General features: G+C 41.9%; 1 protein-coding gene across 1 annotated transcript in view; it reads left to right on the top strand.

Annotated features, from left to right (window-relative positions):
* The window catches only part of LOC141122766 (uncharacterized), a 37,616-nt gene extending 26,698 nt beyond the window's left edge, over positions 1-10,918 (top strand). The window contains exons 5-7 of the mRNA XM_073612003.1: positions 54-109; positions 2,769-2,891; positions 10,647-10,918. Coding sequence (XP_073468104.1) covers positions 54-109; positions 2,769-2,891; positions 10,647-10,781 — 314 coding nt within the window. The 3' untranslated portion in view covers positions 10,782-10,918. The remainder of the gene's footprint in view (positions 1-53; positions 110-2,768; positions 2,892-10,646) is intronic.
* Positions 10,919-17,404: the final 6,486 nt, after the last annotated feature.

Here is a 17,404-nt window from a genome sequence, read left to right as displayed (position 1 = left end):
GGTTTCTCATACTCAACTCCCACTAACAGCTTCTTTGTCTGAATTTATCCCAGGTAATCAGAAGGCATTGGGGGGTGCCAACATTCATATAAGCCATGGATCTGTTCTGGTATGTACTACATACAAAGGATTATACTGTATAACATAACATTGTTTCTAAACCATCAAAATAAGACTAACTGCAAATAAATTCCCCCATCGAGGGCTATTCATGAGTCTTACCCACTGACTTTTATTTTATACCATTAGTTGTATGTCCATGTTTCTCTATCCATATGGACTACTGATTATTTTTCTGTGGCTATGTACTGTATATACATGTATGTGCACACCCCCATCCAGAGGAGTCAGAGGACCTTCACTGTGGAAGCCATGTCCTGATTTCCCGTATTTTTGGATTCACGAATTTTCCAATTTTCACATTTTCCAAAAAAACTGGCTAATTCGGGTTTTCGTTAATTCGAATATTTCCGAATTAACGAATTTGTCGAATTTCGTCGAAAAACAAATTTGGAAATGAAACGAATTGCACGTGTCTCCAAATCACGTACCGGGATGATATGCAGCTACAGGCATCACCCCGGTACAATTTTTTAACGCCGACGGTCGGCTCTCTTGTAAAGACAACCGGAGCGGCTCACCAGCTGCTTGGTTGTTAACGCAAGCAGCCACCTTCCGCGGCTTGCTCGCGATCTCCTGTTCCATGAAGAGACCCGAGCTACTACCCCGCTAGTCAGAGACCCCAAAAAAAGCCGGGATCGCTATGGTAATCCCAAAGCGATGACATAACGTCACTTTCGGTTTACCGACATCCTAACGGCGCCATGTTTTTTTTAAGATAAAAAGTACTCAAAAATCTTGGTGTTTTCAATGCTTTCAAGTGCAGAGGAGACCCCAGATCCCTCCATAAAGAGTACCTGTCACATGTCTATTACTGTCATATGGATGTTTACATTTCATGTGACAGCAAAAAAAAAATATATATAATAAAAAATTTAAGCAACAGTGTAAAAATAAATAAATAAATAAATAAATTAGTTAATTTAAAAAAAAAATAATTAAAGTGCCCCCATCCCCCTGTGCTACCACGCAAAGGTGAACGTGTGCATCGGTCCCAAGCGCACAGAAAACCGCGATCATACTAATTAGGTGAGGTATCGTTGCGAACCTCAGATCATGGGCAGTAATTCTCCCACCAGGCCTCCTCTGTACATTTAAAGTGGCAACCCATAAAGGCTTTTAAAGCATCACCTATGGATAGTAAAATGTACGCCGTTCGTCTCCGTTACACGGGCGTGTGCGATTTTACAGTGTGACATGTTTGGTATCTATTTATTTATATCTAAAAATTTTGTATTTTGTTTATGTGCATTAAAATTTAAAAGAGTGTATTTTTTCCAAAATATTTGTGTTTGAAAAACCGCTGCACAAATACTGACATAAAAAAAATGCAACACCCACCAATTTATTCTCTAGGGTCTCTGCTTTAAAAAAAATATATAGTGTTTGGGGTTTCTAAGTAACTTTCTAGCAAAAAACAACTGTTATATGTAAAGTGTCAGAAATGGCCTGGAGGTTAAAGTGATTCTAAAAGCTGAAGGTTGCATTCTATGCATGAAGATAAAAAGCCTTTAGTGTGCAGCAAACTCCCCCCCCCCCCCAATCCTTACCTGAGCTCCCTCCGATCCAGTGATGTTACATCAGAGCCTCAGCTGTCCTGGGACTCTCCCTCCGCATTGGCTGAGACAGCAGCAGGAGCCCATTGGCCCAACGCCAATCAGTGCCCAGCAGGGATGCCAATCAGTGCCCATCAGTGCCACCTATTAGTGCCTTCTTATCAGTGCCGTCTCATCAGTGCCCATCACTGCTGCATCATCAGTGCAGACTATCAGTGCCCATCAGTGTCTATCAGTGCTGCCTCATCAGTGCTGCCTCATCAGTGTAGCTTCATCATTGCCCATCAGTGTTCATCACTGCTGCCTCCTCACTGCAGCCTATCAGTGCCCATCAGTGTCCATCACTGCCCATCACTGCTGCCTCATCAGTGCAGCCTCAGCATTGACCATCAGTGTTCATCAGTGCAGCCTCATCATTGCTCATCACTGCTGTCTCCTCAGTGCAGCCTATCAGTGCACATCAGTGTCCATCAGTGCTGCCTCATCAGTGCACCCTAATTATTGCCCATCAGTGCCCATCACTGCTGCCTCATCTGTGCAGCCTATCAGTGCCCATCAGTGCCCACCACTGCTGCCTTATCAGTGCAGCCTCATTATTGCCCATCAGTGTTCTTCAGTACGGCCTCATCAGTGCAGCCTATCAGTGCCCATCAGTGCTGCCTCATCATTGCCCATCAGTGCTGCCTCATCATTGCCCATCAGTGCAGCCTCATCATTGCCCATTACTGCTGCCTCCTCAGTGCAGCCTATCAGTGCACATCAGTGTCCATCAGTGCTGCCTCATCTGTGCAGCCTATAAGTGCCCATCAGTGCTGCCTCATCTGTGCAGTCTATCAGTGCCCATCAGTTCTGCCTTATCAGTGCAGCCTCATTATTGCCCATCAGTGTTCTTCAGCACGGCCTCATCAGTGCAGCCCATCAGTGTCCATAGTGGGTCATTTTTTCTTTTAGAACGTTTATTTCACTCTTAGTGAATGGTAGAATACGGCACAGGAACAGGCTGTCTGCGATCGAATAACAAAGATTGGTGTTTCATGCCCACCCAGAGTTCATCTTTAATGCCTCTTATAGCATATTTATTTTTTTTTATAGAATTTAGAAGAGGTGGATCCTGGGAAGAAGATGGTAACCATCTATATTGCCACCAAAAAGCCATCAGAAGATCCGTGTGATAAACAAGACCCCATCTACCAGGAAATTCCAGCTACACTGACGGTGAGATTCGGTTCATGGTGATGTCATCATAGAATAAGGGGCTTAATTCAATAAAACCCAACTTACCACCCTTTCATCCCCTGGTGCTCCCCTCTCTGGAAGCCCCTACTGCACCCATACTTTTTTCCTTACCTTTTCCAAAAAATCTTTAGGCTGGTCACATGATACACCAGGTCATCTTTGCAACTCCTCCCAGCGGTAGGTGGTCCTCAATAGTGTTGGGCGCACGGTTCGGCCCTAGCATGAGTTCAGGCCGAACATTTGCCTTTCCAGCCGTTCACTGAGCACCCTGCAATGCACTGAGTGCTGCACCCTGATTGGCCAAAGCTTTGCCCAATCAGTGCGCAGTGTAAGGTGGTTGTTATGGGAAGCCGGCCATGGCATCCTTAACAACCGATGAATTAGCAACTGTCAATCGGCATCCCCGCTGATGGCTGAATAACAAAAAAAAGTGCCGGTTAAAAAATAGAGAAAAAAAAAGTGCCCCCCCCCCCCCCCCCCAGTCCATACCTGACCCTTATCTGGGTATGCAGCCTGGCAGGTAGACATGTGCACTACCAAAAAATGTGTTTGTTTTAGTTTTCGTTTCGTTTGTTTTTTGTTTTTTTTTCGGAAATTCAAAAATTTAAAAAAATTGAAAATTCAAACAATCGGAATTTCGAAAATCAAGAAAAAGTTTCGAAAAGTTCAGAAATTCGAACATTCGGAAATTCGAAAATCCAAAAATTCGAAAATCCGAAAATAAGAAAGGAAAATCCGAAGATTCGAAAGAACGAAAATCTGAAAATCCAAAAATAACTAACATAGAATTATAGGTAATGGAATTTCCATTCAAATTTGGCTGTTAGTGAACGTAACGAATATAAATTCATCCGAAGTTATGAGTTATTCAAAATAAAGAATGCTGCATCTAAACAAATGGAATGGAATAAAATAATAATAATACATTTTTTATTATTATTATTAATTTGTTACGTTCCATTCATTTAGAATTGGCATTCGTTATTACGGATAATTCGTAACTTTGGATAAATTTGTATTCGTTACGTTCACTAACAGCTAAATTTAAAAGGAAATTCCATTACCTATAATTTAATAGTTAGTAATAGTTAGGTTATTATTAGTTAGTTATTATTTCAGATTTTTGAATTTTTGGATTTTTGAATTTTCGTATTTTTGTTATTTTCAGATTTTCGTTCTTTTGAATTTTCAGCTTTTCATTCTTAATTTTGAATTTCCGAAATTGTGTATTTTAGAATTTCTACTTTCCAAATTTTTTAGTTTCGAATTTTAGAATTTACGAAGTTGCGAATTTCGAATTTCCAAATTTTCGAATTTCCGAATTTTCTAATTTCTGAATATTCTGAAAAATGTGAATATTTCCGAATTGATGAATTTGTCTAAATTCGTTAAAAAACAAATTTGGAACTAAAGGAATTTTACATCTACTGGCAGGTCAGGAAAGGGAGGGGACGAGCAAGCGCCCCCCCCCGAACCATACCAGGCCACATGCCCTCAACCCCAAAGCACCTTGTCCCCATGTTGATGGGGACAAGGGCCTCATCCCCACAACTGCCTCCCACCTCCCCGAAAAATAAATCACTTTTAAAAAGCCTTCCGTCTCCTGGGACGGCCACCCGCCGAATGCCTCATCTGCGCTTTGACAGTTCTTATATAGGTAAGGGATGGGGCCACCTGGCTACATCACCTGGTGGCCCCGCCCCCTTATGACGTCATGAGCCCAGCATGCACCAGACCCGAAGGTATGGGTTGGGGGGGACCCCACGCCGTTTTTTTCTTTATTTTATTTTTTCGCCAGGTGCCGGCAATTGTAACCACAAGTCTTTTTAAATGGGATTTGAATTGTTTTTTTTCTTTAGAAATGTCAGTTTTGCTGCAGCGTGTTCTATACATGGTACAGATGGTACTATAATAGCAGACAAAGGAGACCCCCCACACACTATATTTAAGGGACTTTTTCATTTTTATTGTTGCATTTTAAGCATAATTAAAATCACTGCTCCTGAAAAAAACGCGCAGGGTTTTTATGGCCAATAATTTGCATATAAGCCTTCAAGCCTGCCCCTGTACAAGCCATGGCTGGTGATCTCTTTGCCCCTGTACAAGCCATGGCTGGTGATCTCTCTGGCCCTATACAAGTCATTGCTGGTGATCTCTCTGCCCCTGGTGAGGATGAAGGCACGGAGGCCATTCGGGAGCGAGTGGTGGTCGGGATTAAGGTCCTGAATAGGGAGAGAGACAAGCTCTACAAACTGAGAGCAGAGCTAAAACATTTGGGAAGGCAGCGTGAGGGCTTGCACAGCAGGAACCGCGGATCGATGGATTCGGAAATCCAACTGGCCAAAGTCCGGGTAGAACACCAGGAGACCATTGTGTCCATGATGGATGGAATAGATGGGCCTTTCAAGGAAAAGTTTGGCAACGAGCAAAGGTTTGCAAGGATGGCAAAGTGGAGGTGAGGGAGGAGACCCCCAGTTCTAACCCCCTGCCCCCTCAGGGAGAGGTAAGCAGCCCCATGCCTTCCCAGGACTCAGGAGGCATGCTGAGGGCCATCCAGGCAATGGAGTCTCCTATGGGGGGGGGGTCAGCTGGCAATTGGGGATGAAGACATTACTGATGATGTGCCTGATAATGTCAAGCCTCAAGCAGGGGATAAAACAGTTTTTGTGCCATCTAACACCATGAGTAATGCTGAAAGTGTGCCCAGTGACAATAAGGTTGCTAGTCCTGTGTGTAGCAATGCTGATGCTGCAGTGCAGCAAAAATTGCATTTAGAAAATTACATTCCTGCAAAGGAACTACAATTGTCAGCTCAGCCTGTTAACCCTCCTTTAGCCGAGTCTAAAGCTGTTTGCCTCACAGCTGCTGAAGACTCTACAGCACAGCTTGAGGAGACAGCTGGTATTGCAGCAGCAACTGTGACTATGCCTGATGGGAAATTGAATGTGTGTGTGTGTGTGACTCATAGCAATTGCCCCAGTACAAGTGTGATGGACAATTGTCCAGCCCATGAGTAGGGATGAGCTTCGAGTTCGAGTCGAACTTATGTTCGACTCGAACATTGGCTGTTCGCAAGTTCGCCGAACAGCGAACAATTTGGGGTGTTCGCGGCAAATTCGAATGCTGTGGAACACCCTTTAAAAGTCTATGGGAGAAATCAAAAGTGCTAATTTTAAAGGCTTATATGCAAGTTATTGTCATAAAAAGTGTTTGGGGACCTGGGTCCTGCCCCAGGGGACATGGATCAATGCAAAAAAAAAAGTTTTAAAAACAGCCGTTTTTTCAGGAGCAGTGATTTTAATAATGCTTAAAGTCAAACAATAAAAGTGTAATATCCCTTTAAATTTCGTAGCTGGGGGGTGTCTATAGTATGCCTGTAAAGGGGCGCATGTTTCCTGTGTTTAGAACAGTCTGACAGCAAAATGACATTTCGAAGGAAGAAACCCATTTAAAACTACTTGCGGCTATTGCATTGCCGGTGTTCTGCCTAGAAAGTTCCGCTCGGCGGATAAGGACCCCCCTCTACTGCGCAGGCGCTGCGCCTGCGCAGTAGGATCCGGCGGGAATAGCCGAAGATAAATAGGGGAAAATCAGCTGTACACGGCGCCTGTAAGAGGGCCCCTCGTGGGCTCGTTTTGCTCACCACGCTTCGGGCACGGACTCGCTTCGCTCGGCTCTTTTAGATTCCCCCTCTGGGTCCACTTGGATGGTGGGGAAGGAACCTGGACCCAGGGCGCAGGCGCCGTGTACAGCTGATTGTAGATTTTGTCGTTCGGCTATCTCTGGCGGCTGCTAGTAGTTTGTACTGCGCAGGCGCTGCGCCTGCGCAGTACAGGGGGGAACTTATCCGCCGAGGGAACTTTCTCGGCAAGACACCGGTCTGACAATACACAGAAGTTCATTGATAATAACAGCATGGAAATTCCCCACAGGGGAACCCCGAACCAAAATTGAAAAAAAAATGACGTGGGGGTCCCCCTAAATTCCATACCAGGCCCTTCAGGTCTGGTATGGATTTTAAGGGGAACCCCGCGCCAAAAAAAAAAAACGGCGTGGGGTCCCCCCAAAAATCCATACCAGACCCTTGGCAGGCCGCAGGAATTGAGGGGGGGACGAGAGTGCGCCCCCCCTCCTGAACCGTACCAGGCCACATGCCCTCAACATTGGGAGGGTGCTTTGGGGTAGCCCCCCAAAACACCTTGTCCCCATGTTGATGAGGACAAGGGCCTCATCCCCACAACCCTGGTCGGTGGTTGTGGGGGTCTGCGGGCGGGGGGCTTATCGGAATCTGGAAGCCCCCTTTAACAAGGGGACCCCCAGATCCCGCCCCCCCTGTGTGAAATGGTAAGGGGGTACTTACCCCTACCATTTCACTAAAAAACTGTCAAAAATGTTAAAAATGACAAGAGACAGTTTTTGACAATTCCTTTATTTAAATGCTTCTTCTTTCTTCTATCCTCTTTCTTCTATCTTCCTTCATCTTCTTCTTCTTCTGGTTCTTCCTCCGGCGTTCTCGTCCAGCATCTCCTCTGCGGCGTCTTCTATCTTCTTCTCCTTGGGCCGCTCCGCACCCATGGCATGGGGGGAGGCTCCCGCTCTTCTCTTCTTCTCTTCTTCATTTTCTTCTCCGGGCTGCTCCGCATCCATGCTGGCATGGAGGGAGGCTTCCGCTGTGTGACGGCGTCTCCTTGTCTGACGGTTCTTAAATAACGGGGGGCGGGGCCACCTGGTGACCCCGCCCCCCTCTGACGCACGGGACATGACGGGACTTCCCTGTGGCATTCCCCGTGACGTCACAGGGAAGTCCCGTCAAGTCACCGTGCGTCAGAGGGGCCACCCGGTGACCCAGCCCCCCATTATTTAAGAACCATCAGACGAGGAGACGCCGTCACATAGCGGGAGCCTCCCTCCATGCCAGCATGGATGCGGAGCGGCCCAGAGAAGAAAATGAAGAAGAGAAGAAGATAAAGAAGATGAAGAAGATGAAGAGAAGAGCGGGAGCCTCCCCCCATGCCATGGGTGCGGAGCGGCCCGAGGAGAAGAAGATAGAAGACGCCACGGAGGAGATGCTGGACGAGAACGCCGGAGGAAGAACTAGAAGAACCAGAAGAAGAAGAAGATGAAGGAAGATAGAAGAAAGAAGAAGCATTTAAATAAAGGAATTGTCAAAAACTGTCTCTTGTCATTTTTAACATTTTTGACAGTTTTTTAGTGAAATGGTAGGGGTAAGTACCCCCTTACCATTTCACACAGGGGGGGGGGCCGGGATCTGGGAGTCCCCTTGTTAAAGGGGGCTTCCAGATTCCGATAAGACCCCCGCCTGCAGACCCCCACAACCACCGGCCAGGGTTGTGGGGATGAGGCCCTTGTCCTCATCAACATGGGGACAAGGTGTTTTGGGGGGCTACTCCAAAGCACCCTCCCAATGTTGAGGGCATGTGGCCTGGTACGGTTCAGGAGGGGGGGCGCACTCTCGTCCCCCCCTCTTTTCCTGCGGCCTGCCAGGTTGCATGCTTGGATAAGGGTCTGGTATGGATTTTTGGGGGGACCCCACGCCGTTTTTTGTTGTTTTTTTTTTGGCGCGGGGTTCCCCTTAAAAATCCATACCAGACCTGAAGGGTCTGGTATGGAATTTAGGGGGACCCCCAAGTCTTTTTTTTTTAAATTTTGGCCGGGGTTCCCCTTAATATCCATACCAGACCTGAAGGGCCTGGTATGGAATTTAGGGGGACCCCCACGTCATTTTTTTTTAAATTTTGGTTCGGGGTTCCCCTGTGGGGAATTCCCATGCCGTTTTTATCAATGAACTTCTATGTGTATTGTCGGACCGGCAATGCAATAGCCGCGAGTAGTTTTAAATAGGTTTTTTCCTTCGAAATGTCATTTTGCTGTCAGACTGTTCTAAACACGGGAAACATGCGCCCCTTTACAGGCATACTATAGACACCCCCCAGCTACTAAATTTAAAGGGATATTACACTTTTATTGTTTGACTTTAAGCATTATTAAAATCACTGCTCCTGAAAAAACGGCTGTTTTTAAAACTTTTTTTTGCATTGATCCATGTCCCCTGGGGCAGGACCCAGGTCCCCAAACACTTTTTATGACAATAACTTGCATATAAGCCTTTAAAATTAGCACTTTTGATTATTCATGTTCGTGTCCCATAGACTTTAACGGTGTTCGCGTGTTCGAACAAACTTTTTTCCTGTTCACATGTTCTGGTGCGAACCGAACAGGGGGGTGTTCGGCTCATCCCTACCCATGAGTTTTCCCCTCCTAAGTCTGACTAAAGAAAGCCCCCCCACCAGGAGTGGTAGCAAGTACTAAAAAGGGTGCTTCTTCTTCCTCTGTGAAGAAGTCTTCTGTGAAGACTTCTAAGAAAAAATCAAGAGATGAGAGCATCTCTGAAGCTGACCCGCAGTACTTGGAGGAGAGAAGGAAGGTTGGGAGGCGGAAGAAGCAGGCGGTGAGGACGGAACGGGGTCGGGAAGCTCCCGTGCCTGCCTCCAACCGTCATAGGTCCTCTAAGTTAGATATTTCCTCATCTGGGAGATTCAGAAATGGAGTTGGAGGCGGCCTCAAGAAAGAGAGAGGCTTCTGGTGATGAGCAGCAGAGGGGAGCTAAAAAGCAATCCACCAAATAACCCAAATGGTGGTTCCCCCTCCGTTAAAATTGGTGACAATAAATGTCGCCAGCATTAAGTCAGTAAGAGCTCGTTCTATGGCCTTTTTTTGTTCAGCCAATTACATGCTGAAATTTTATTTTTGCAAGAGACTAGGCTCACCTCCTTGGCAGATATTCATATGGCCAATAGAGAGTGGAGGTATGGTCCATCTTACTGGTCTCTTGCGGCCGAGCCTTACGGCGGTGTGGTGGTGTTGTTTAAAACCAACATGGTAACTGTCCGGCGGGTTATTGAGGTGGAGATTGGGAGATGTATGGTCTTAGACGTCCTTGTGGGAGGGCAGGACCTGCGCCTAATTCATGTCTATGGGCCGCACACAATGTGGGACAGGAAATGCCTTTTTACAAGGATCAAGCCATTTCTTTTTACATCCCGGCAAGTGGTCTTTGGAGGCATGACATTTTGCATGAGGTGGGGAAGAGAGACAAGCTGGGTCGGGGGGCTTAGTTGAAGGCGTGGAGGGGTTTCAAGCCTCCCTGACTGCCAGGAGTCTCTTTTCCGGGTGTGGCTGTCTGTCTCTTATCATCCTAGATTTTATAATTTATGATTCATTTTTGATAAATGGATGAGTACATGGGAGATGGGTTGTGCCTCTTAGGCCCTCTCTGCTGCTTTATGTAAATAGTTTTTTAAAAATATTTTGGTAGTGGACTATGTATATATTGTATATATTCTGAACATGGATGTGTATTCCTTTGATTTCTGTTGAAGTATTGTACTATGTTTATGTTTTTTACTTTTGTATAAAATTAGTTGCTTAAATCTTTTCAATAAAAGATCAATAGTGCCCCATCATTGGTGTCAGTGGGAGGAATAGTATTTTGTATCAGTGAGAGGAACAGTTGCTGTTCAAAAAATCCAGCACGTTTTGAAGGCATCTCCAACTTCTTGTTGTTCCTTAACCCTCATAAAGGGTGGTGAGGGGCTTTGAAACGCCTGGACTGAATCGAGTGTGGTGGTGCTCTCATCCTTCTAATTCCCTATAATGGAGTACATAGAAGAAAATATATTTCCAGGTGATACTGACTGCCCTTTCTCTTTCTAGGAGTCATTTCAGATCCTGCAGAACCCCCTCTACAACTCCGGGGGGCATCATTCTCAGGAGACACCATCCAGACAACAAGTCCAGCTGAAGGAAGACTCATCGTACAGTCTCCTCGGATTACCAGCCAGGCCGTGATCACGCCGAGCTCCGAGATTCCCAATATGGAGGAAAATACATTATTTAGAATACAAGTCTATCCTGTAATAATATCAGCAATTCATGGAAAAGTGCCCAAAATTATAAGAACATTAAATCTTAATTAATTAAACCTTTCTAAGCAAATGCTGTTTTCTGTTCATATATAACATACTTTTATTAAGAAGATCATATAGTGATGGAAACTTAAAGACTAACTCCACTTTGAGAAAAAAAACATTCCCCTTCGGATGATCGGTGTACATTGCAGGGATTGTAACATGCATTGTTGCAGATTCCTACCTTTTGTTATTCTGAAGAAATAGCTGTGTGTTTCTCTGTGTCCATGTTCTCAGTGAATGGGAATGACTTCATAATCATTAATTAGTGTTGGGCGAACGGTTCGGCCCGAGCATGAGTTTGGGCCGAACATTGGCTGTTTACCCTGTTCGGGGAACACCCATATTTGCAGGGTGTTTGGTGGGTATTTGCCCTGCCGAAAAGCCCTGCAACGCACTGAGCGCTGCACAGTGCATTCTGCGCCCTGATTGGGCCCCCCAGACCCTTCAGGGGGGCGATTTTTACATATTTTTTTTGCCCCAAAGCAACCCTCCCATGTTGAGGGCATTTGGCCTGGTATGGTTCAGAAGGGTGGGGGTGGGGGGCGAGACCTTTCAGGCTGCGTGCTCAGAGAAGGGTCTGGTATGGATGGGGAGGACCCCTATGCTGTTTTTTTCTTTATTTTTTCAATAGCCGGGTGTCGGCAATTGCTAAAAGCCGCTCGGTTGTTATCCCAAATGAACGGAAGGGGACGTTTCCCCCCCCCATTCTGCTGCCTTCCACCGCTCTCTCCTGGCCTCTCGTCACACCGGGAGACCCGATCTGTGATCCGGAACTTCCGCCGGCTAGGGTAAGACTGAAACAAAGCCAGAAATGGCTTTGTTACATTCTTTTATGTAAACACACGTAAGCAACGTCACTTACGGGGCTGCCAATGGCGCCGATTTAAAAAAAAATTACAGTATTCAGAATCAATGTTTTTGGCAATCTGAATACTTTGAAGTGCAAAGGAGGGATTTGGGTTCTTTTAAACCCCACGATCCCTCCATTAAGAGGACCTGTCACCACCTATTACTGTCACAAGGGATGTTTACATTCCTTGTGACAGCAATAAAAGTGATCAGAATTTTTTTTTTTTAAAGTGACAATGTAAAAAATAAATAAATAAATAAAATAAGAAAAAAAAAGTTTGTCCTTTTCCCGCAACTTGTGGCAAAAAATAAAATATTCCATGGACTCGACACGCCTCTCAGCAAATAGCTTGGGGTGTCTACTTTCCAAAATGGGGTCATTTGGGGGGTTTTGTGCCATCTGGGCATTTTATGGCCTTCAAAACTGTGATAGGTAGTGAGGAGTGAAATAAAAAATTTACACCCTTAGAAATCCTGAAGGCGGTGATTGGTTTTCGGGGTCCTGTACGTGGCTAGGCTCCCAAAAAGTCCCACACAAGTGTTATCCCCATACTCAGGAGAAGCAGCAGAATGTATTTTGGGGTGTAATTCCACATATAACCATGGCCTGTGTGAGCAATATATCATTTAGTGACAACTTTGTGTAATTTTTTTTTTTATCATTTTTCAATCACTCGTGACAAAAAAATAAAATATCCAATGGGCTCAACATGCCTCTCAGCAATTTTCTTGGGGTGTCTACTTTCCAAAATGGGGTCATTTGGTGGGGGAGGGGGTTGTACTGCCGATTTAGCACCTCAAGAAATAACATAGGCAGTCATAAACGAAAATCGCGTAAATTCCAGAAAATGTACCCTAGTTTGTAGACGCTATAACTTTTGCGCAAACCAATAAATATACGCTTATTGACATTTTTTTTTACCAAAGACATGTGGCTGAAGACATTTTGGCCTAAATGTATGACTAAAATTGAGTCTATTGGATTTTTCTTCTTACAAAAAGTAGAAAATATCATTTTTTTAAAACATTTTCGGTCTTTTTCCGTTTATATCGTAAAAAATAAAAATCGCAGAGGCAATCAAATACCTTAAAAAAAAGCTCTATTTGTGGGCAAAAAAGGGCGCAAATTTTGTTTGGGTACAACATTGCACGACCGCGCAATTACCAGTTAAAGTAGTGTAGTGCCAAATTGTAAAAAGTGCTCTGGTCATTGAGCAGCCAAATCCTCCGGGGCTGAAGTGGTTAAACGGAGCCTGTGCTGTGCTTCAGTGCTGTCTTGTCTACAGCGTTCCCCCCGCACACCTGCAACCTGTTACTCTGCATCTGACTACTGTTACTGACCCGGCTTGTCTCTTGACTACTCCTGAACTCTGTAAAATAGAAAAATATGCTGCGCTAAAAGTGTACTGTATTACGCTATGTAATATAAGGTGTGTGTGTCTCCAAACTAAAACACATAAAAATTAGGCATGTGCAATTCGTTTCGTTCCGAATTAGTTTCTTAACGAATTTCGACAAATTCGTTAATTCGGAAATATCCGAATTAACGAAAACCCATTTAACAAATTTTTCCAAATATTCGTAATTTCAAAAAATTTGTAAATTTGTAAATTCATACATTCGTACATTCGTAAATTTGTGAATTCTTAAATTTGTAAATTCGTAAATCTGAAATAATAATTAACTAATAATAACTTAACTACTACTACTAGTAACTATTAAATTACAGATATTGTGGTTTCCTTTCAAATTTGGCTGTCAGTGAACGTAACACATACAAATTTATCCGAAGGTTACGAATGATCCGAAATAACGAATGCCGTATCCAAACGGATGGAACGTAATGAATTAATAATAATAAACAACAATATTAATAATAAAAACTTTTTATTATTATTAGCTATTATTATTAATTTGTTCCGTTCCATTTGTTTCGATGCGGCATTCGTTATTTCGGATCATTCGTAACTTTGGATAAATTCGTATTTGTTACGTTCACTGACAGCCAAACTTGAAAGGAGATTACAATACCTATAATTTAATAGTTAGTTACTATTTCAGATTTTCGAATTTTCGGGTTTTTGGATTTTCAAATTTTGAATGTACAAATGTATGAATGTACGAATGTATGAATATACGAATGTGTACGAATTTACCAATATACGAATGTACGAATGAACAAATTTACGAATGTACGAATTTACCAATATACGAATGTACGAATGAACAAATTTACGAATGTACGAATTTACGAATGTACGAATTTACGAATGTACGAATGATCGAATGTACAAATTCACAAAAGTACAAATGTACGAATTTACGAATTTATGAATGTATGAATTTACAAATGTACGAATGTACGAATGATCGAATGTACAAATTCACTAATGTACGAATTTAGGAATGTACGAATGTACGAATTTACGAATTTACAAATTTACGAATTCACGAATGTACAAATTCACAAATGTACAAATGTACGAATTTAGGAATGTACGAATGTACGAATTTACGAATGTACGAATTCACGAATGTAAAAATGTACAAATGTACGAATTTACGAATGTAAGAATGTACAAATTCACGAATTTACGAATGTACGAATGTACGAATTTAGGAATGTACGAATTTACGAATGTACGAATTTAGGAATGTACGAATTTACGAATGTACGAATTTACGAATGTACGAATTTACGAATGTACGAATGTACAAATTCATGAATTTAGGAATGTACGAATTTAGAAATGTACGAATTTAGGAATGTAGGAATGTAGAAATGTACGAATTTACGAATGTACGAATTCACGAATGTAAAAATGTACAAATGTACGAATTTACGAATGTAAGAATGTACAAATTCACGAATTTACGAATGTACGAATGTACGAATTTAGGAATGTACGAATTTACGAATGTACGAATTTAGGAATGTACGAATTTACGAATGTACGAATTTACGAATGTACGAATGTACAAATTCATGAATTTAGGAATGTACGAATTTAGAAATGTACGAATTTAGGAATGTAGGAATGTAGAAATGTACGAATTTACGAATGTACGAATTCACGAATGTAAAAATGTACAAATGTACGAATTTACGAATGTAAGAATGTACAAATTCACGAATTTACGAATGTACGAATGTACGAATTTAGAAATGTATGAATTTAGGAATGCACGAATTTACGAATGTAGGAATGTACGAATTTACGAATGTATGAATTTACGAATGTACGAATGTATAAATTCACGAATTTACGAATGTACGAATGTACGAATTTAGGAATGTACGAATGTACGAATGTACAAATGTACGAATTTACGAATGTACGAATTTACGAATGTACGAATGTACAAATTCACGAATTTAGGAATGTACGAATTTACGAATGTACGAATGTACGAATGTACGAATGTAGGAATGTACGAATTTACGAATGTATGAATTTACGAATGTACGAATGTATAAATTCACGAATTTACGAATGTACGAATGTACGAATTTAGGAATGTACGAATGTACGAATGTACGAATGTACGAATTTACGAATGTACGAATTTACGAATGTACGAATGTACAAATTCACGAATTTAGGAATGTACGAATTTACGAATGTACGAATGTACGAATGTACGAATGTAGGAATGTACGAATTTACGAATGTATGAATTTACGAATGTATAAATTCACGAATTTACGAATGTACGAATGTACGAATTTAGGAATGTACGAATGTACGAATGTACGAATTTACGAATGTACGAATTTACGAATGTACGAATTTACGAATGTACGAATGTACAAATTCACGAATTTACGAATGTACGAATGTACGAATGTACGAATTTAGGAATGTAAGAATGTACAAATTCACGAATTTACGAATGTACGAATGTACGAATTTAGGAATGTACGAATGTACGAATGTACGAATTTACGAATGTACGAATGTACGAATGTACGAATTTACGAATGTACGAATGTAGGAATGTACGAATTTACGAATGTACGAATTTACGAATTTACGAATTCACGAATGTAAAAATGTACAAATGTACGAATTTACGAATGTAAGAATGTACAAATTCACGAATTTACGAATGTACGAATGTACGAATTTAGGAATGTACGAATGTACGAATGTACGAATGTACGAATTTACGAATGTACGAATTTACGAATGTACGAATGTACAAATTCATGAATTTAGGAATGTACGAATTTAGGAATGTACGAATTTAGGAATGTACGAATTTAGGAATGTACGAATTTAGGAATGTACGAATTTAGAAATGTACGAATTTAGGAATGTACGAATTTAGGAATGTACGAATTTAGAAATGTACGAATTTAGGAATGTAGGAATGTAGGAATGTACGAATTTACGAATGTAGGAATGTATGAATGTACGAATTTAGGAATGTACGAATTTAGAAATGTACGAATTTAGGAATGTAGGAATGTAGGAATGTACGAATTCACGAATGTAGGAATGTACGAATGTACGAATTTAGGAATGTACGAATTTACGAATGTACGAATTCAGGAATGTATGAATGTACGAATTTAGGAATGTACGAATTTATGTATGTACGAATGTAGGAATTTACGAATGTAGGAATTTACGAATTGCGATCATAACGAATGACCTGAAAAGCTAAAAAAAAAAAATAAACTAATGAAACGAAAACGAAAATGAACGAATTTTTTGGCTGTGCACACGTCTAATAAAAATATTTAAATGTGTGCCCTCCTAAATCAAGCACAGAATAACGGTGAATAAATGGTTAAAATAAATAAACAATTGTTAAAATAGTTGCTTCATAGTCATGGAATAATGCTAAGTATAAATATACACAACAATAAGTGTGAACACACTGAAGTGCAATAAACAATAAACATGCTGAAATGCATCATAAATCGTATTGAATAATGCAAAAAAGTGCCAAAGTGCCACACAATATAAGTGAAAAGAGTCCTTATTGTAATGTGATAAAAGTGGAAGTGGAGTCCTGTAAATAGATAGTAGTGAAAGTGTTATGATAAGTGTCCACTGTAGTTAATTTCCAGCGTGCTTATAACTTCCTCTTGTGCTGAAAAACCACGCCAAAGGTGTGATCCAGTGCCCCCCCAGGTAATGTAGGGCTCAGTACAGATCACCGGGTCTCAGGCTCCAATGCAGTTTCCAAAGAGACACATAAGAAAGAGAACTTGATAGTGTGATACCGTTTAAAACTTTATTAAATGCTGTAAAAAAACACACTCCCCAAATGGGGTACTCACACTCTTAAGGTGCGTCAGTGCACCCCTCTATAGAAGGCGTTCAACAGTACAACAGTCTGGGGGTATGATAGGTGTCTCATCACTAGCTGATACACTGACGCTCGCTCTGTCCTGGCCCCTCCCCTACGCGTGTTCGACACAGGTATCCTGTGTCTTCATTATATATAACAAAATATATATATATATATATATATATATATATATATATATATATATATATATATATAAAACACAGCTGAGTAGAAATAGGAGCTAATTAGTGCTAATTAGGATTAACAGATGGCTATTAAAGTGTTACTAAACCCAGGAGGAGCCCGCTGAAAGCTAATAATATTCCTGTGCGGGGGGGTGGGGTGAGG

This window comes from Aquarana catesbeiana, linkage group LG01 (assembly GCF_042186555.1).
Source record: "Aquarana catesbeiana isolate 2022-GZ linkage group LG01, ASM4218655v1, whole genome shotgun sequence".
NCBI lineage: Eukaryota > Metazoa > Chordata > Amphibia > Anura > Ranidae > Aquarana > Aquarana catesbeiana.
The sequence above is the reverse complement of the archived record's forward strand: the minus strand, read 5'-3'. Positions and strand labels throughout refer to the sequence as shown.